The sequence below is a fragment of the Sorex araneus genome, chromosome 5 (genome assembly GCF_027595985.1).
Source record: "Sorex araneus isolate mSorAra2 chromosome 5, mSorAra2.pri, whole genome shotgun sequence".
NCBI lineage: Eukaryota > Metazoa > Chordata > Mammalia > Eulipotyphla > Soricidae > Sorex > Sorex araneus.
In genome coordinates this window covers 165,514,397-165,535,815 of record NC_073306.1, presented here as the reverse complement: position 1 = coordinate 165,535,815, position 21,419 = coordinate 165,514,397, and the positions used below count along the sequence as shown (strand labels likewise).

Below are 21,419 nucleotides of genomic sequence, written 5' to 3'. Positions count from 1 at the left end.
CTGAGCACTGCCAGGAGTAATTCCTGAGTACAGGGCCAGGAGTGATCCCTGAGCATCCCTGGATGTGCCTGCCGCCCTCAAAAAAGTTACATATTAGAATATCAAATACATTTTTTATATAAAGTTCCAGGGTATCATAACAAAAAAAGATTATTTTCATGTTAACTTTATTTTTAAATTACATAAAGTAATAAATGTTAAAAAGGTATAATACATTTCTTCTAAGAAGTTTAGAAGAAATGCAAAGTAATTTAATTTCAAAGACTAGGTGTACATAGGTTAATGATTTTTCTGACAGCTGGCATTGTATTTTATAATTACTAGCTGTTGAAAGTTAACTGAAACTTAATCTATTGTGACTTGCAGGTATATAATAATAAAGGCTATAAATAATAATTAGTACTCTGTCATCTACTTAACTAGGTATAATCTCTCATTTCCCCTAAAGAAACAATTTTTATGTAATTACTATTTTGTACATTTTAAAATCACAATTTCTTACTGCTTAAATTCCAATTCCTTCATTTTCACATTGGGGACTCAAAAAACGGTAAAGTTGAAAAATTTAAAGAAAAATTGAACTACATGCCTTCAACAAAGTATAAACTTCTCTCTGTTACTTGCATAGAATTTACAAGTTTATTAGGATTTTAAAATAATGTTATCTAACATATTTTAAAACAAATTAGAAGTTATAAAAGATACAGCATCTTAGTTAATGGACATTAAATTATCTTCAAAACCAGGAGGAAAAAGTTAAGAAACAGCTTCCTGCTTTGCATGTTAACAAGTATAAATAATGCAGAGCTTAAGAGCAAAAAGCAAAAGAATTTGAAAGAGAAAACAAATATCTGGAGACTACTTGTCTTCTCAAGTAACTGTCAAGGAAAACTTCCCTCTCTGAATGAAAACTAAGAATGACTTAAGGGATTTCTTTATCCTTTGGGCTATATTAAGAAGTGTCATTTAACTATTAAAAACATTGTCCATTCAAAATAAGGACTCGTTATCTGCTCATGATATGTGCACATATGGGGATTTCCTGTGATTAAATGCAGTCAGGTTAAAAATTCCAAATAAGATGATCTAAAAAGTATGAAGAGTTATAAATTATTCATGGATATAGAAATTCAGTAAAATAAAGGATGGCTGCTTACATTGTGTCCAGATAGTTAGAGCTAAATATTCCAGAAATAGCGTAAGACTTTTTTCTTCTTGGAAGTTAAAAAAGCTGTTGAAGAAATTGCAATTCATATGTAATAATGATCACATTGAATATTTAACCCAGTGACTTCCAACCAAGAAGGATTTCTTTCTCTGCAGAATATGATATGATTAAATTGTATGTAAAAAACTCATCTTTTTTCCCCTATTACTTACAAAAATATAACGATTTAGAGAGGAATAATCAAACTGCAATATTTGTTCTATATCAGGGTTTTTGGTTTTCATTTTTGGTGAATAAAGTATGGGGAATCCCATATGGTCCCTTGAGCACCACCAGGAATGATTCCTCAGTGTAGAGCCAGGAATAACCCCTGTGCATCACCAGGTGTGACCCAAAAAGAAAAAAAAAATCAGATTCCAAAAGTGATGCTTTGGGGTTTGGGGGCCAAAAGCTCCACTGCCAGTAAACACTGGAAGTTCAATGTGTGGGCTCATGACATGAATTTAAAAGAGGATCATGGGTTTTTATAAAGGCTCTAAGAAATAAACTTATTTAAATGCAACACTTTGCATCTTGAACACACACATATATGTATATATATATCTCACATATACATGTATATATATATGTATATATGTATTATATTATCCTAAAAAGCATAGTGCGGTGGAAGTGTTTGAGGAGAACTTACTTAATTTAAACACATATTATGTCTAGTAAACATGGATCATTTCTTCAAGACATAGCAAATTTCAAAAAGGGAAATAGTATATAAGTAAATTTAATAACTTGAAAATAGTACATTTCATTAAAAATGCAATGTATCATGCCCCATTTTCTAGGAAGAATAAAAACAATATGCAACTTGGTTTCTGTTACTTCATCTGTCACTATAAATGGCAACATTTGTCTACAACTGTCCCCACCTAACTCACAACAGACAGAATTAATAATGTTCCCATCCATCCTTACCTACAGAGCTGACTTTCATTTCTGAGTATTACTAAATGTCACTACCTCGTATTAAAAGTAAGATAAATCTACTGTTGATCCCTGAATATGGAGAAAAGGATATTTTTGCCTTCTGGATTTCAACCAATTATCTCTTTCTGTCATTCTAGTCTATAGAGAAATAGATACAGCCTTATCCAAACTGGAAAAAAATGTGTTTTACCAGTACTAATATCATAAGGATGTTACTATACTAACAGCAACAACAAAAAACCATGTTGGCCTTGTAAATATCCTTCCTAGAAAATTAGTTGGCACATGCTAAATACATGATGAGTAACAGTGGATTAGTTGAATGAATAATAATAAAGTATTATATCTCAGCATCATATAATTTCTCATTGCTTTGTCAAATATATAGAGTAGTCTTCAATGTTACTCAAGTAAAAGTATACTGACTTTATTGAAACATAAATATATAAATATATAGAATATAGCATTCAGAATTAAATTAATTTGGAACCTACCACCAGAGGTGATTTTTTTTTTTTTTTGCTTTTTGGGTCACACCTGGCAATGCACAGGGGTTACTCCTGGCTCTGCACTCAGGAATCACCCCTGGCGGTGCTCAGAGGACCATACGGGATGCTGGGAATCGAACCCGGATTGGCTGCGTGCAAGGCAAACGCCCTACCTGCTGTGCTATTGCTCCAGCCCCCACCAGAGGTGATTTTAACCCAGATAAATTATTCCCCCCTAACTCTTCAGGACACAATCCAAGTTGCTTTAGGACACATTCCAAGTTGCTTTTAACTTACTCCTAGTCACATAACATTTTATTTGTTTATTTATTTATTTACTTTTTGGGTCATACCCAGTGGAGTTCAGGTTTTATTCCTGACTGTATGCCCAGGGATCACTTCTGGTGGGATTCACAGCACCATGGGATGTATCAGAGATCACACAGGAGCCAACAGTGTTAATAAGTACCTCACCCACTCAACTAGCTCCAGCCCCTGCCTAACATTTTCAAACACTATCTAACATATCGTTGTTGTTGTTATTATTATTATTATCATTATTATTATTATTTTGCTGTTTGGGTCATACCCGGCATTGCACAGGGGTTACTCCTGGCTCATGCACTCAGGAATTATTCCTGGTAGTGCTTGGGGGCCATATAGGATGCTGGGAATTGAACCGGGTCAGCCGCATGCAAGCCAGTTCTACCCGCTGTGCTACGGCTCCAGCCCCTAACAGATCTTATTTTAAATTCACCTACTTTATATACAAATTTATAAAATTTATGATTTTTATTGCTTAGAATATCCTTGATTTACATTTTTTGCAATGGTATAAGATTTTAAAATCTTTCTTTTTAAAACTTTCTCCCCTCCTCCTCCTTCTCCTCCACCTCCTCCACCTCCTCCTCCTCCTTCTCCTCCACCACCTCCTCCTCCTCCTCCACTTCCTCCTTCTCCTCCTCCTCCTTCTCCTCCTCCTCCTTCTCCTCCTCCTCCTTCTCCTCCTCCTCCTCCTCTTTCTTTCTGTTCAACATGGATTTGAAACCGTAATGAGAATATCGTACCTGATTTTTCTAAGGATAACCAGGTCATCCCTATCTATACAGATTTTGTCAAGTTTCTCCATAAAATATGTGTGGAAACTCTGGTGCCGGTGCCACTGGAAAAGACATGTGGGTGGTAAAGACGCAAACTTTGTATACCTCAGTTGCTGTGCATGTGCATCGTCAATGCAGACAGGCAAACTAGAGCAAGCTCTGTATGGGCGGGTTTTCAAGTTGTTCCAAGTTTTTATGATACACGAAGTGTATCATAAAAACAGAGCTTTTGTTGCTGCATAGAATAGCCTGTCAAGTTTGTAATTAGTGTTTGTGTAGCATCTTAGATCCAAATCCGCATCTGAAAAACCCAAATGTCTCATAATTTCAGAAGAATCACTGTTCAAGGGCTATCTTAAGGTCTGCTGGGATGCCATGAAGACGCCAATCTACTTACTCCCAGATATTTTGAGTACAAGACAAGACTTTTTAATGTCAGAAGCATTTACCCTCAGTTTCAAAGAGAACTTAGATATTTTAAAATCATTTCTCCCAAACCCTCTCCACCCCAAGCCTAATCTTAGAGAAATCTTTTTTAACACATATGTAGAGAGGGATTTTTACGCAATTTGTAACTCCAAGGGTAAAAAAAAAGTGATGAGTGCCATATCATTACTTTTTTTGTGTTTTTTGTAAACATTGTGGCATAGTGAGAAAATAATTAAGCCATACCTATGGGGTTGGAGTAAAGGTTTTTCTTATTTATTTTGCAAGAAAAAAATAAATGTGAATTCAATAGTAATAAAAGACTTAATTCTGTGAACTGGGATAATGTATATTTTAAGCTGATTTTCTGTTCTGTGAGATCCAATTACTTCTGTTAAAATGCTTTAAAATTCAATATCACTTTCTCCTATCCATGACTATAAGAAGGAAGAAAAGCAAAGAATATTCAAGTGTCGGGGGGTATTTATGCATATCATCAAAAATCATATTATTTATACTAACAATCGAGTAAGAACCTATAGCTTTCTATCAAATGAATGAATATTATTTCCACAAAATACATATAATGTCTACTTAAAAATGTATTAGTTCTGGCCCTCAAAAATTTAGGAATAAACTGAAAATAAATAGATTTCATACTAAATAGTAGTACATGTTTCACAATAAAGCTGGGAAGTTACCTGGTCAATCAGTCTGTCAAGCTAAATTTTTATTACTAAGTCAAATATATTAAAAAGAGTATAAATATCTTTAAAAAACGATAGGGGGGATTTCTCAGTATTATTTTTCATAATACTTTGCATACTTTTAAAATCTACAAAAATAATTAAAAATAAACTGTTTTCTCATAGTCTTTCTGTTCATTGTTCAAGAGATGCAAATTTTGTTACATCCAAACTAGAGATGACAACTGAATTTGTGATATGCTATTTCTTTGTACTGTATTTTCCTATGTATGTTGTCTCTCTTCTGTTTGTAGAATTTCAGTGAGAAAGTGGGGGAGCAAAAAAGAAAGGGGTCAGAACTGACAGCAAAACTGGATCGGTGCATCCCATGCCAATGAAGTAATGAAAAACTGCAGTGTTCTTACAGTGGCAATAATGAATATAAATAGACAAAGGATATTGAATAGCTACTGGGAGTAAAAGAATGCAGCATCCATTTCAAGAAAGGACCTTTTCTACCATCACAGATAGCTTTGTGGACTGGCTAAATTAGGGTACCATATAGCAATTTCATGCTTTGAGAGAGAAGCCTTTGAAAGATAGCTCTCATGTCTTTATTTATGGAATTTGAATTAATATCAGAAATTTTGCATGTTGTATTAATGCATATACCCATGTACATGTCTCTATTATTTTTCTCTATTCCTCTTCCTATCTTTCTTTCCTCCCTTGTGTGTGTGTGTGTCTGTGTGTGTTTGTGTGTTTTGAGATGAACACTACTCAGAATCAACACATCATGCGCTTAACGATGCGATATCATGGAAGACCTAAAAGCAAGTCAAATTTTGTGCCATTAAAAGGGTATTTTAGGGGCTAGAGCAATAGCATAGCAGGTAAAGCGTTTGCCTTGTATGCAATTGACCCGGGTTCAATTCCCAGGATCACTTATGGTCCCCTTAGCACCGCCAGAGATAATTTGTGAGTGCAAAGCCAGGAGTAGCCCCTGTGCATCGCTGGGCGTGACCCAAAAAGCAAAAATAAAATAAAATTAAATTAAAAAGTGTTTTCTAAATACACATTTTGGGTAATTTGTAGACCAATATTTGGACTATAATATTTGTAAATAAAAGACAGAATCTAGTAGATTCTGGATACTTTAAATAATATAAATACACTGAGATATTATTGTCTACAGAGACCAAACATATAAAAGTCTTACAAATAAATGTCAGAAATATTAGTATATTATAATTATATTGGATAATTTCTATTAAGTTTTTAATTATAAAATGAAAATAATAATATGAAACTTCTTTTTTGCCCTTTTGGGGGTCATACCCAGAGATGCTCAGGAGTTAATTCGGGCTCTGCACTCAGGAATTACTCCAGGTATTGCTCTGGGGAACCTGTGGAATGCCAAAGCGGTTGGCTGTGTGCAAGGGAAACGCCCTTTCCGCCGTGCTATTATATGAAACATTTTAATGGTAGATTTACATATAAAATGCTTAAACTTTAAATTGCTAAATTTTCTATACACGAGGTGACAAAATTTAGAACTATTTGTCATTAAATTGTCTTATGACTCACAAAATTTCTAATGATATGGCCAAAACTTAATTGGTAAAATATTCTGTTCTATTTCTGAGGGGGAATGAAATACAACTTTAAAACTGCATCCTTTAGGGGCTACAGCTATGGAGCAGCCGCGTGGTATTTGCCTTGCACCTGGCCAATTCAGGTTTTATCCTTGGCACCACAGGTGGTCCCGTGAGCGCCACAGGAAGTGCAGCCTTCAGAGGGAGGCCCCAAACCAAAAAAAAAAAAAAAAAGCCAAACAAAACCCTGTCCATTTTCAAATAAACATTACAGTCTCAGAGATAGTACAGCTGGCGGGGCGTTGGTCTTGCAGGTGGCCAGCTTTGGTTCTTTCCCTGGTACAACATACGGTCCCCAGAACACAGCAGAAGTATTCCCTGATCACAGAACCAGGACTAGGCTCTGAACATAACCGGGTTTGGCCCCTCAGTAAAAGCAACCTGAGACAAAATGCAAAACTACAGCGAACCTATTATTATGTTGGAGTAAGATTTTGATTTTCTTATATAATAGACACTATAAATATAGAATTTGCTTTATGAGCCATATAAAATGCTTTAGCGATAGTTCCCTTATATCAAAAGAGTAAAAGATGATATAAAAATGGTGGGACAAGACAATGCTTAACTCACCCTTCTCCTGGGTGAGTGTTCATTCTTTTTTTTTTTTGTTTTTGTTTTTGGTTTTTGAGTCACACCTGGCGACCATAGGGGTTACTCCTGGCTCTGAACTCAGGAATTACTCCTGGCGGTGCTCAGGGGACCATATGGGATGCTGGGATTTGAACCCGGGTCGGCCGCGTGCAAGGCAAACGCCCTACCCGCTATGCTATCACTACAGCCCCTGAGTGTTCATTCTTGATGTGATACAGAAGCATCACAATAATTAAGCACAGGAAAATGTATTTAACATAATATAACTATTTTGTGGGAGGGTCTCAAAAGAAGGCTTAGAAGAAGATAATTTCAACATGCCTCTTTGATTTGCTGGTGTGCATTTGATTCACTCTAAAAAATTGGTAGGGTCCAAGAGATATAGTACAGGTTTAAGATAATTTCTTTGCATGCTGACCAGAGTGAAAACTCTGGCAGTGTATTTAGGATCCCCGAGCACTTCCAGAAATCCCTGAGCACAGAGCCAGGAGTAATCTCCAAGCACTTAAAAGTATGCCTCAACTTCGCCCCCCAAAATGAATTAATATATATGCAACTAATTCTTTCTACTTAACATATATGTATATTTTAAAAAGCAAACCACTGTACAAATATAATTACCCAGTCTATATCCATTGTATACACAATCCTAAGAAAGACTTTAAATCAAATGCAATTCTGGCACTCTCTCTCTCTCTCTCTCTCTCTCTCTCTCTCTCTTTATCTCTCTCTCTATGTACATATATACACATATATTACCATATACACATAATGTTAAGTAGAAGGAATTAATGGTATATAAAATAGGAGGAATTTGTACTTAAGTATTATAAATTATATTCCAAAATAAGTATATCAGAGGTTACCATATATTATATACAAAATGAACTAAAGTTTATTTTACAAATATTAGACATAGGCAAATTTACTAATAAAATACTCTAAGTTGAACAAAATTTTGACCTATGACCATTTCAAATTATTCCAGTTAACAATTTTTAAATATACAAAAGTTCAATTTTGGTATTAAATATAGCACTTTTTCAGGCAATGCCAGATGTATTTTCCTCAAAAAAATTAACAATACAAACTAAAAGGGAGCATACAAATCCTAAAAAAGAAAAATTAGCTTTTATCTAAACAGGATCTGAGTGATTACACCAAAATGCATGTAGTAATGAAGAATAGCAGTCCTAGACAGTAAGTCTGTGTATTATCCCAAATAGCATAATTATCTCCTCTCTACTACATTTTCCATGCTTTTTACAAAAAGATGGGCAGAGCTAATTCTCTGTAGTTATGCAAATCCCACCTAGAAAGAACATTATTGGTAATAGCCAGGGGTCAGTTTATTTCAAGATAATATACCAGGTGCTCACATTGTCAAAATACCTGCATTATAATTCCATTCCTGTTTCTGTTTTTAATTATGAAGTTCTTCGCAACAGGAAACAATCCTACAGAGAGCTGAAACAATTTATTTTGACTACTGTAAACAACCCAGAAACTCAGCTCCATGGATACAAGATGCCTGTTCATGGTGAGAGCTCACAACGGATTGAACAGAGAGTTGGGATAAAGACAGATTGTCATTTGGAAATGGTTTGCCTCATGAAAGACCTTAAGCAGAGATTTAAATGACTTAGGTTCTTTGTATTAATTATTAAATGTTAGGTGCTTTTTACTATTCAAATAATGGCTTCTTTTTAAAAATAAACCACTGGACAAATATAATGAGCCAGTCTTACATCCATTGCACACACAATCCTAAGGAAGACTTTAAATCACATGCAATTCTGGTCAGAGCCTAATTCACTTCCAATAACTACTTTTTAGAACAATGGAGAGACTATAAGATTCCCATACCACGCAGTAACAAATACATCTTACCTAGGTAAAGAAATATTGATATAGAATCACAACATCTCTAATTTTAGACAATTTCTTTCCTTCTTGCAGGGGCAAATGGCAGTCAATGGTATTATTTTTTTTTTAACCTCAAGAGAAATAAATGCCAGTTTATTAACATATACTCCCAGTAGTCTTATAGAATTAATCATAACTATAAATGTGCATATTTTTATGTCATGGTTTTTGATGATTATTAACTCATTTTAATTGTTTTAATCATCATTTAAAGAGACAAGACACAAAACAATTAAACACTCTCAAAGGTAATGTATTAGTAAGTGGGCCAATCTCCAAGTTCGAAGTATGCAGCTAAAACTTGGAGAACAAGGGAGGGAAAAGCAGATAAAGAACATAATCCTTTGTGAGAATGACTTGGGAGAGGTGAGACTTTGACTAAGTTATTATAAAACATTCTAGCTTGGGGAAGTACTCTTTTCTCTTCCATTATTTGCTCTCAGGACACATCTAACACAGAATTGTTTGTTCACATAGCAAATAACTTTCACACTTGTGTCTCTGAATGCTGATTTTATTCTTGTTTATCACATAGACATATATAAAAAACTTGGAATAAAAATCCCTATTTTTTAAGATAGTAAATCATAAAAAATGCTAAATTTCTACTTACATATTATTTTATCTGCAAATTATAAGACATGCTTTAGGCCACATATAAGTTACATGGACAAGATTTGTGTCTAGCTTCCAGGAATAAGTTAATTTTATAAAATATACATGAACTATATATTTTAGGGCTGACTATTCATGATGACACCAATACACCAAAATTAAACCTCAGGAACTACTGTGCACATGGGGCCACTATCAGGTACTTTATACATTACAATGAAATATTATGTTAAATACTACAGATTTACATTAAACAATTTGATGTTAATACACTTCATCACTGTGTATTTATCTTATGTAAATCTAACACTTAAATGAAAGAAATTCGATTTTGGTATTTTATCTATATGATTTGTTCTCTGATAGCCAATGCCATGTACACATATAAAATAACAATTTTCCTTTGGTAAAATCATTTGTGGTATATACAAGATGACAAATTTTAAATTATGTAGCTTAATTAATAAAACCTATTTTACATCTAATGGATTGCATATATTTCATTTTTATTTTATAGAATAAAACCTTTGCAGATAATTTTAACTAAAATCATAAGGATAGCTAACAAGTCATTAGACCAGTTCAAAAGTTTTAAGGATTTGCCATATGTTTTCTTCACCTTTCTTACATTTCCATGAAGCAACCTAGTATAGTACACTTGTTCTATTTCTTGTTAAAATTTTAATGCACAGTAAATATCAATGACACAAACAGATATCAGCCACTAGTTTTCTTGGCCTAAAAATAAAGTGTTTGTTTCAATGAGTAAAAGAGTATACTGAGATGGTGAGAATATCACTGGGATGCTAGGGTGTCTTTGTTCAAATAATAGATCAACCAATAAAATAAGTCTGTGCCTTTGTAATATTTTTGATACTTTTCCCTCAGAATTGTCAGCTAGAAACTGACCTAAGAACTATATCAATTTGCTCTATCTATCACTGCATCACTGTCATCCCGTTGTTCACCAATTTGCTTGAGTGTGCGCCAGTAGCATCTCAATTTGTCCCTGCCATGTGCTAGTATAGTCTTATGGTGTATTGGGGGCTCAATTATCGTCAGGGGAATAATGACTCTCATTGTTACTGTTTTGGCATATCAAGCATGCCACAGGTAGCTTGCCAGGATCTGCTGTGTGGGCATGAATATGTATTAAAATAAATAAGTAATAAATGGAATGAACATTGATGAAACACAGCTAGTCAAGTATTGTTGAATATTTAATTGAAATATTCTTTTTTTTCTTTCTTAATTGAAATATTCTTAAAATGGTGACCACTTTGTTTATATGCTCCATTTTAAGTAACGTAGAATTTCTGGCTTCAATACAATTCTTTAAGATACCAAATCTATATATCTATATCTATATCTATATCTATAGTCAATCTACTTAACCTCTGATATTATGTTCCACTCCCAGTTCATATTAAACTAAAGATTTTAGTATGGCTGACAAGTTGAATTGAAATGGAATATGTCTGATTTGTAGATAAATATTTTTTTAATTTATCATTTGTATAATCAACATCTAGTGAAGAACTTTTTGTATCATTGTGTTGTGCTTTTAGCAAGAAACTCAACTTTGGTAAGACATATTTGGGAAAGAAAATGATTTTCACAAATTCAGTGTGTTAGGTTAGGTTAATGATTTGGTTAGGATCTCCAGGACTTGGCCCTTGAAATATACAGTCGTGAAAAGCATACAACACATAATATGCATTTTCCCTGTCTTCAGCACATTTCAAAAAATTAAAGGTTTAAACTTTAGATAGAAGTCAGCTAATAGTCATTATGGCTCTGATTTACCTCTGAATCAATACATTGTCATTTTGTAGCAATGCATTATTATTTTATAACAATGTTAGAAAGAATCTGATGCTATGCTGTTATGTGTTTGATAAACATGTTTCATCATTTAATTTTTTTTCACTAGTTTAAGTGAGAAAAGATTGAATGAGACCCACATATTAATACAGGTGATTAAAAATATTTCAAAAGCAAATTTAGTGACTGGAGATATAGTACAGTAGGTAGGGTAGTGCTTGCTATGCATGAGGACAACCAGGGTTCAAACATGCATTGCATATGGTCTGCCAAATCCTCAACGACTGATCCTGAGTGCAAAGCCAGGGGTAAGAGCTGAGCACAACTGGGTATGGCCCCAAAGCAAAACAAACCAAAGACAATGTGACAATGATCCCTCTATCCTGCTCTTTAGGGTAAGTTGTTGAACCCTCTAGTGCTCCTTGGCTTTCCCTTTCTCAATATCCACTGTGCGATGCTAAGGTGCACCATCTCCATTTCCTTAGTGTTGCTTTTTACATTTTAAATCACCCTGACATTAATTCTTGCTTTGACCAGTGGAATTTGTTTCTGCTTTTATTCTTTTACCCAGTCATGAGATTAAACCAAAGCTAAGGTGCTAAGGCTGAATCACCCTGATATCCTGGATGACAGATGAAAGTATCCAGCCAAGGTGAGCAAAGCAATCTCAGACAAAACACAGACAAAATGCAGTAGGCTGTAGAAGTAGAGTGAGCACCATAAGAATACATCTCCATAATCCAAGTGAGAACAAACTCTCAATTATTGATAAATGTTTGTCGAAGCCACTAATTCTTGGGGTGACTTGATTCATAACCACAAAAGCCTGCCAATCCTCATATAGTTTATTATTCTTTATTTGTTTGGGGTCATACCTGGATGTACTCAGGTCTTATATCCAGAATGATCATCTGGAATCAGAGATCATACCAGGTGGAGTTTGGGGGACCATACAGGTTTCTCAGGAGTTAAACATAGGTTTGCTGCATGCAAGACAAGTGCCCATTGTACCATTGTACCATTCCTCTGGCCCCATTTATTCTTTCTCACTATGTGGTTAATACAGATGAAAGAAAAGACTGATTGAAACCAATCAATATTTGTGAATACATTATATGCATAATTTATTTTACAGGTTTACTTGTGTGTATGTGTGCATGCCAAAGAGATTCCAAATGCCTTATTACATAGCTTATCTCGTTTAATTTCCTCTCCCTAGAAACAGGGTTTGTATGCCCCACCTTTTCACTAAGGGTGGGTACCTCTGGAGTGACAAAAACAGGATTAGTTTGTCCTGAAATGTTATTCACCGAGGATGGTGGAAACCCATGTGGTACAAACACTGAATCACTGAATTAACAGTTAACTTAGTTAAGAGGATTATTCAATTACTTGGCACCCTTTTCCCCTCTTGCTTTCTCGTATAATTAGAGAGTGTATTTTTTACTCCATGCCTTATGTTACTGTCTACTGTAGTCATAGCTCTATTTTTAGAATGTCAGTATCAGCTGAATTCTGCATTTTTCTCATTAGTGACTCTTTCGAGAAGTCTTTATTTCTTACGTTACATATTTAATATGGAAGTGTCAATTTTTAATTGTGTGAGACACAGGACTACAGTGAATATTTACTGATTCCATGCCATAAACATGGCCATGGAGAGTAAATCAATTTTTAACTTGTTTCTGAGTCACATGCTACAATGCTCAGGGATTTCTCCTGCCTCTGTGCTCAGAGATTACTTCTGATGGGGCTCATAAGTGATGCTGGGGATCAAACCGCATTGACGATGTGCAAGTCAGCACCCTCATGCTGTACCTTGAGATTAAGTCCATTTAAAGATAAGTTTTTTTTTCTTTGATGATATATGTAGTATATACATTTTACTTTCTGTAATTTCATTTAGAAGTAAAATAAATAAGCTCAAAATAAATTAGCACTACAATTTCTAGGACTTCAAGTGCTGGTTGATTTTATTGGCATAAAAATCACAAATTTGTTTTTGCTGTCACATAAAGGAATTTCATATAAATAACAATTTATAAATAAAAATTTCTTGTTAATCAATCTCTCATGCAAATACACTGTACAGGTATTTAATTATCAATACATACACCATTTCTGAAAGAAAGGCAATTTTGTAATGTGTTTAAGGCAATTCATTTCTTATTCAAACTAATTAAGAAAAACTGAGATGTCTTTGTTTTACTGACTTCAAAGATTATTTTCCTCTAGTTTATAAACTACTTCTATTTCTCCAATGCTAATATGACCATTACATATGTGTTATATATATATACACATATATATACACAATCATTGATAATCATTTGGAATCTATTATCCCCAAAGCCCAAAGTGAAACTGAAGCAAAGGAAAAGATTAGATACTCTCTTTCAGGATGCTGAGCTCAGAGGTACCTGACTCAGAGGAATATTATACTGACATCTCTTATCATTTTGACTGATGTCCTGTTTCTGTCTCAGAAGAAAAGAACATTTTCCTTCCCCTGTCATTTGTGCAAGCTAAAGCAGGCAGGAGATTGCTTTTGACTCATTCTAATTATCAAAACTGCCTTCTCACTCTCATTACACGTCTTTGGTCTCTCTACTGAACTACATTGCTTCAGCGATTTTGTATGCCAGTTAATGGGCCTTCTATCACGTATATTTCCATCACCCATTCCCACCTCATTGTGAGAAAGGAAAAAAATGCAAATTCAAAATGCATTTCTATTGCAGTTCAGCCTTAAATTTATATGCTATCACCCATATAGTCACATCATTGCTTGTATAATTTAGTGCTACTTTTAAAACACTATACTTAGTGTTTTTAAAAATGAGCAATTTTTATTAGACATATATACGATAATTTGTAATTTTATCAAGATTGTATATAGGATTAAATTTACTTGAAATAATAATATATAGGCTAGAGCAATACTACTGCAGGTAGGATGCTTGTCTTATATGCAGCCTGCAAGGAATAATCCCTGAGTACAGAGTCAGGAGTAACCCCAGAGCACAGCTAGTGTACACCCCTCTTTCCCTAAAAGTAAAAATATAAAAAAGTTTTTAAACAGGGAAAAAAAGGAAATAAGCAAATGGCATTATCCCCCTGTAGTATGAATTGTTATCTTAAGTGAATTATTTTTCAAAAGTTTGAGTTTAAAGTTACAAATAGAATAAAAAGGAGTATAAAAGTGATGTTTAGAACAATCATAATGTTTTCAAAGGCTTACTAGACTTGTCATTCTTAATAAAACACAAGGTTAAAACCCATATTAGTTCATAAATCACATTGTATGCCATTTCCAGAAACAGACTACTATTCTAAATGGACAATAATTTTGAATCTGTGGGTTTTCTCCATAAGATTCCTTTTACATTAATGTGGCCATTTCACACAGCACCACTTTATTTTTTTTATAAATGAATCACATTATGAAATAAAGAGTTAAATTTTAGTTTTCTTGATTCAGGAAGTATGGCTAATGATGTCAAATAGAAACTATCACAGCATTCATATTTCAGCCCAGAGGCAGATTCATTTTTAGCACAGAACCCAATCAGGAAGTGGCTCTTGCATCTAAGGAAGCAGTGTATAAAACTCCTTTTCATCACCAGAGGATACAGGGAAGTCTCACTTCATCAAACTTGGACAGAGCCGTGCAAATAACAAGAGAAGCTCTATTCTATGTGTGACATATACCTGTTGGCCAGCATACTGCAGAGACTAAAGGAAGAAAAGCAGATCCTTCATAGAATCACATATAAAGGCTCCATATTATCAGAGAACTTTTAGTAAAATAGTTGATAAAAATATTTGAACATTTCTGTGAGTAATATCATAGATCAACTTTAAGAAAGCCACTTTCCAACGCAGATGCATGAAAAGGAAGGTGGAACAAGGCGGTAAAGGGGAAAACAGGGAATACAAAGATTTGGAACTGATTGGGGCATACATGAATTCTCTGAAATATACCTGGTTCAGTTTTTCATCTGAAAAAAATAAAACGGTATTTCTACACTATATAATTTGGAGTTTTAAAGACATCTGTCTCACGTGTGCACTTTCATCTAAAGATTGAGCTCTATAATGCTCCAAATTTCACAAAAATGTTGAGTATAAAACACAATAATACACACAGATACCAGCATATAAGATATAAAAAGATTTGGATGCTGAACACTCTTCATTCATTTCAGGGAAGACGCTGTTTCCCAGTGACCAGCAAGAATATCTAGAATAATGTATTCCAGAAAATTTCAAAATAGGGATACTACGAAACATTTTTTTCTCCGCTCTCCACTATTCTTATACATATTGGAGTGCTTTCTAGGTTCCCTCAATGCTTATCAGATATGTAGCAGGAAGATTTAAATAGACAATCCTGGATTTGTAAATCAGCTACATAAATTATTTAAATGCAATTTGTTGTTATAGTCCTACAGATAAAGCAGATTAGAGATATAACTTTATAGTGGCATTGCTCATAAAGTAATTCCTATAAAACTGGGTTAATAACTTTATAGTAGACATGTCTTCTATTTATTCACTGAACAATTATGACAATTTGACAATTATTCAGTTTGAGTAAATATGTATGTTCCAAGTTAGGTGTTTCCTAGATTAGGGTTTCTATAACAAGCAATATAATTCTCCATCCTGTTTTATGTATAAAGACAGAGGTTTTGCCCCTGGATGAAAATAAACTTCTTTTCCATTTTATTAAACACAAGTGAAATGCTACTTTTGAAATATTACATACAAATTGTCATGCATTTCTTAAGATCACTAGTGCTTGCATCTTAAATAGCTTGCCTCAGTCTTTCATTATCTATGCCAGCCAAATTTCACCATCCTAGCTTTGCATATAACTCTACTTCCCTTTAGGTTGGCGTACTTCTTGTTTGAGCTGGCACTAATCGATCAATACGCTCATACTTCAGCTGTTCAAGCAGCAGCTAACCAGGCAGCCACAACAAACACAATTCTGGCAGTTCCTAATGTGTGTCTCTATCTGTAATTCAGATGTTGTTTGCAAAGAGTTTACATGTAGACCACGTCGCTCTTAGAGAGTGCCGTGCTAGGATTTTAAACAGAAAGCTTATTAGGCACACAGTCCTACAAATTAAATCATTATAAGTGGTTGCTCAAAATAGTCTGAGAAGACAGAGTGCATGGTAATGCATTTTTATACGCAAAAAAAAAAGAAAACTAATATTTTCTTGGCTAGTATAACTGCTAGAGAAGAGAATAGGATAGTATTCTGCCAAGAAGCACAGAGCACTGATTCCATTAACTACTCTATCATTTATCTATAAGAACAGATTGATTTCTTCCCAATTTAAGTCAGAGGTCGAGTACAGAAGAGCTGTATATAAGATAAGGAAATTTTTTTTGTCATTTGCTATACATGCACCTGATGGAGAATGTAATTATATATTTAGTACTGAATATATTAACCAAAACATCAGGTAGAGTTCATTGTGTACAACTCTCTTTGATCATGTTCAATATATAGTCACTTTCCTGGGTTAGTGATAAAAACACAAAATGTGTTATTTATAAAATAAGAAATACATGATAACAGATAAGATAAATACTGAGAATCTATAGGTACAAAATGTTTTTGCTATAGTAGCCCATACATGAGGAAGAAAATCTGCTTCAGAAGTTGATATTTAACTTGGATTTGATGTGAGGGGAGTGTAATTGTTGAGGAATGGAATATGGGTGAGGAGAGCATTTACGTGAATAGACCAGCAGAAGTCAAAGCACAGAGGCATGAAATGAAATTATGTGTTTGAGGCATTAGAAGTGGTCCAGAATGTATTGCCCACATTATGAGATATATAGATTGTAAAAAAAACTTAGGTAAAGTTTATTAATTCACAGCAATGTTATAGCTATTTCAAGCACTTTGATCAAAAAGCCAAATTACTAATATATACAGTTAACAGTATCTTATAAGGCATATTATGAGTGAAACATATTTTTCCTTATTTAAGAGGAAAAAATGCATTGGACTAGCAAGAAAATATTGTCTGGGAAAAAAGAAAGAAACAAAGGAAACATTTTTTAAAATAATAAGAATTGAAATAGATAACCCTAGTATTCTAATGAAAGATTTTAAGTTTATTTGTTTTAGACAAGAGTGATAATATAATACTGATGTTTTCCTGGTAGAGTAAAAAAATGTAGTATTTTCAAAAACTAAATAAAATCGTTTTTAAAATACCTGAATATCCTAATATTGAAATATTATGAGAAAATATAAGATAATAAATATTCTACATAATTAGATATCCTTCAAGGAAAAAAATTACCAAAATTTTGTAAAATACAGCTGTAAAAGATACAAAAGACAATTTTGCAAACTAAACCACATATATATGTATATATGTACATTGTGTGCATATATACATATATATATCATATGCACATTGTGTGTGTGTGTTCTTGGACCACACCTGGCAATTCTTTTTTTTTGCAGGGTCTACAAATCATTTTATTGAAACTGAACATAGAACACAACAGTCTTCCTAGGTGGGGGGCCACCCTCCCCAAGCCACTTTCCACACTCTTAAAGCACAGAGCTTGCACAATAAGGAAATTATATATATATATATATATATATATATATATATATATATATATATATATATATATATATATATATATAAAGTCATTTCAATGTAGAAATCAGACTCTGCCCCAACAACATCATGGACTAGACTATTTACAAACTTTCACATTTGAAGTATCCTTTTATGGTTGTTCTGTCCTTTCTGTCCTTACCCAGAGACTGCAGAACTTTTCCTTGACTGATCCTGAAGGGGTGGGGAGACTGTGGGGGAAGGAGTGGTGGGCTCCTCAGTGTTACTGGCATCAATCCTAGGGTGCTTTCTTTCACAGGGTGGTAGATGGTGTCCTGCCAACAGGGGTAGGGTGTTTGGGGGGGAGGAGGGGAGGTGAAGACCTGGCGCAAAGTGGGTCAGAGTAGATGGGCTGGAGCAGCGCTCCACAGGCATGGGCACCCACAGCCCTGCCCTGGTGGGAGGAAAAGTCTCTTCCGCAATAGTCTCTACTCCTTTTACAGCCAGTAAACTGTCCGTCCATCTGGAGGTGGGAACAGGCAGGCAGACAGGCAAAATCAAGCTTGCACTGTCTCCGGCATCTGTCCATCACAGGAGGAATCGAGGTAGCAAACGGCTGAAACGCTCTGACAAAGGGGTAAGGAAAGCAAGGGAAAGGAAATTCCCACTTGCATACAGCTCCCACAGCCAGGGACTGGGAGAAGGCAGACCTTGCTTGTAAAGTGCTGTAGCCCCTAGCAGGGCTGGACCCTAGGCAAATTTGGAAGAAAGCAGGCTAGGCAAGGGCCCAGGAACCAGGTATTTTTCATCAGCCCTACCATGGTCCTTGCAGGGATTGCTGGGGAAGGTGAGCTGGTAATTCCACCAGTAGCCCATGCCAACCACGGAAACCCACACCCAACCAACGCTGCAGGACCATCCCGCTCATAGCTGAAGGTTCCAGGCCCGTGGAGTTTATTCAGGGTTGTAGCCCCAGCCTAGGTTTCTTAATGGAAGCCACACTTGAGCCTGGGGGTTTCTTGTTGGGACAGGGGAAGCTTATTCCTGCCACCCCCCAGGCTCACACTTCATAGAGGATCACAGGAAAATCCACGTGGATGCGGGGTGTATCCAACTTCACGATGCCCTGAGGAATCAAGTTCCTATGCACCCGCCTCAGCTTGGCCCGCTTCTGCCCATTCTTGGTGACGATTGTCTCCTCATAGAACTCGTGAGCCAAATCCCCATCCTCATCATAGAACATGGAGCCGCGGCGCGTGAATACGAACGGGGGCACGACTCGGCTTCGCGGCCGCACCAAAGCCTGCTCGGTGACCGCTGCCTCCGGGCCGCCGCCCCCTGCCGCCGAAGCGAAGGGCCACAGGCCCCGAGCTTTGGAGCCGCTGGCGCCCATGTCAGGGCCGCCGGCGCATGGCGGGCCCCGCGGCCGCTACGCTTTCACAGGGCCGTGGGCGCCGCCATGCCCCGCCTCGGCCTCTCCTCACAGGTGCGCCGCCGCCACCTTCCGCCCACACCTGGCAATTCTTAGGACCAAGTCTTGCTCGGTACTCAGAGATAACTTCTGTAGAGATCTAGGAACCATAGGGGTTCCAGGAATTGAACCTTGTTCAACTGCATGCATGCAAGGCCCTGTCTCCCCTCTCTTTCGGTTCCTAAACCGTATTTTTATGGGCTGGAGAGATAGCACAGTGGGTAGTGCATTTACCTTGCACTCAGCCAAGCCAGATTCAATTCCTCCGTCCCTCTCGGAGAGCCTGGCGATCTGCCAGGAGTATCCTGCCAGCATGGCAGAGCCTGGCAAGCTACCCGTGGTGTATTCGATATGCCAAAAACAGTAACAAGAAGTCTCACAATGGAGACGTTACTGGTGCCCGCTTGAGCAAATCGATGAACAACAGGATGACAGTGATACAGTGATTCAGTGATTCTATATAACATATAAGGGGCAAATAGGTTTTTTATTTAATACAAATCATTTAGATCTCACAAGGAGTCTAAATTATGGCTTCCATGGTAGATTGTTATTACTATTCCCAAATCCAGGTAACATATAGAAAATTATAGCCACAAATTCAAATTATGCATATGACCCATCAACGTGTCTTTCTGTGTAATATGAGACAGCCCCCCTAAATTTCTTTGTAAAGCCTCTTCACTTCTGTATTGCTCACCATGCCTTTTCCTCATTTTCACTTTTCTAAAATCTTCGACATTGCAAGCATGATTTTCCGAGGAATTCTGCCTTGTCTGTTCATCTCAATAGTCTTAAGAAGGCTAGCAAAGTAAAGCATTTAGTTCCTACATTATTCAGCTTAAGTTGACTTGGACTGAAATCGGGTGACATCATTACTTAGGTACGATAAAATATATTGTATAGAAAAGAGAATGTAAAATAAATCATGTAATTATCATTTCAAGCAAAAATGGCAACATTTGGGGGCTACTACACATCAAAGAAACAATTTTAAGAATAATGTCTATTACTGTAACTCTACGTCTTTATTAGTAACATATACAATTATTAACAGGACTTGATAAATATTCCACACTGGCAACATTTAAGTAATTTGCAACAGAGCCATGAGAAGGTTTTCATGCACAAAGATAGGAGTTTGGAACAGAAAAGTCTTCCTACCATGTTCTCTGATTTGTAATATGCTGGATCCATCCATATTTTACTGTGACATTGTGCAGATACAGCTTTTACACATAGGGACCATCTCTTGTATCTTTAAATCACTCAATATGCTACTCAGTGCATATAAAAAATGTATTTCTGAAAAAATGCATGCTTAATGCGCCTGTGCAATATGCTCAGTTTTTCAAAAATTTCAACTGAAAGGAAGATTTAAAGGTCAGTGCTTACTCTGCTAAGATGTTTTATACTTTGAAATAACATCCCAATATTCAGGACAGAGTATTATGAAACTAAATTGTAGTTTGAGTCGTAGGTTTTCCTAACTCAAGCTACTTATATTTAGATGAAAAATTTTAATTGATTTTGCTATGTATTTTTCTAATGAAGAAAAGTGAAAAAAATGTTGTTAGTTGCCTTTTATATGCTCACATGTATACATATATATCTTCAATTTCACTAAAATGAATGAATATCAGAATTATTCTAACAGGTATTATTTAAAGTGATGCCTACAGAATGTTCTCTAAATACATTTCTAAAGTAACAATGCCACTTTAGATATAGCAGTTCAAAATCCAGTACATAATTAAATACATATGATGGATTTTACTGAGTGCTTAACGCACGTAAAATTTCCTTTGACAATTCAAATTTAAACTCACTTTAGTTCTTATAAATCTTGCAAGAGTATAATTGACTTAATGTTTTTTTTC

The 21,419-nt window shown here is 35.4% G+C and overlaps 2 protein-coding genes across 8 annotated transcripts in view; both read right to left on the bottom strand.

The window, feature by feature from the left end:
• The window catches only part of PCDH7 (protocadherin 7), a 440,353-nt gene that overhangs the window by 22,693 nt on the left and 396,241 nt on the right, over positions 1-21,419 (bottom strand). The window lies entirely within an intron of this gene.
• LOC129404875 (tumor suppressor candidate 2-like) lies at positions 19,000-19,571 on the bottom strand. The gene has a single exon (XM_055138576.1). It carries the CDS (start codon positions 19,459-19,461, stop codon positions 19,129-19,131), a length of 333 nt encoding a protein of 110 aa, XP_054994551.1. The 5' UTR covers positions 19,462-19,571; the 3' UTR covers positions 19,000-19,128.

Bases quoted from the DNA above. Each gene is read 5' to 3' on its own strand.
- LOC129404875 (XM_055138576.1), bottom strand. From the start codon at position 19,461: ATGGGCGCCAGCGGCTCCAAAGCTCGGGGCCTGTGGCCCTTCGCTTCG.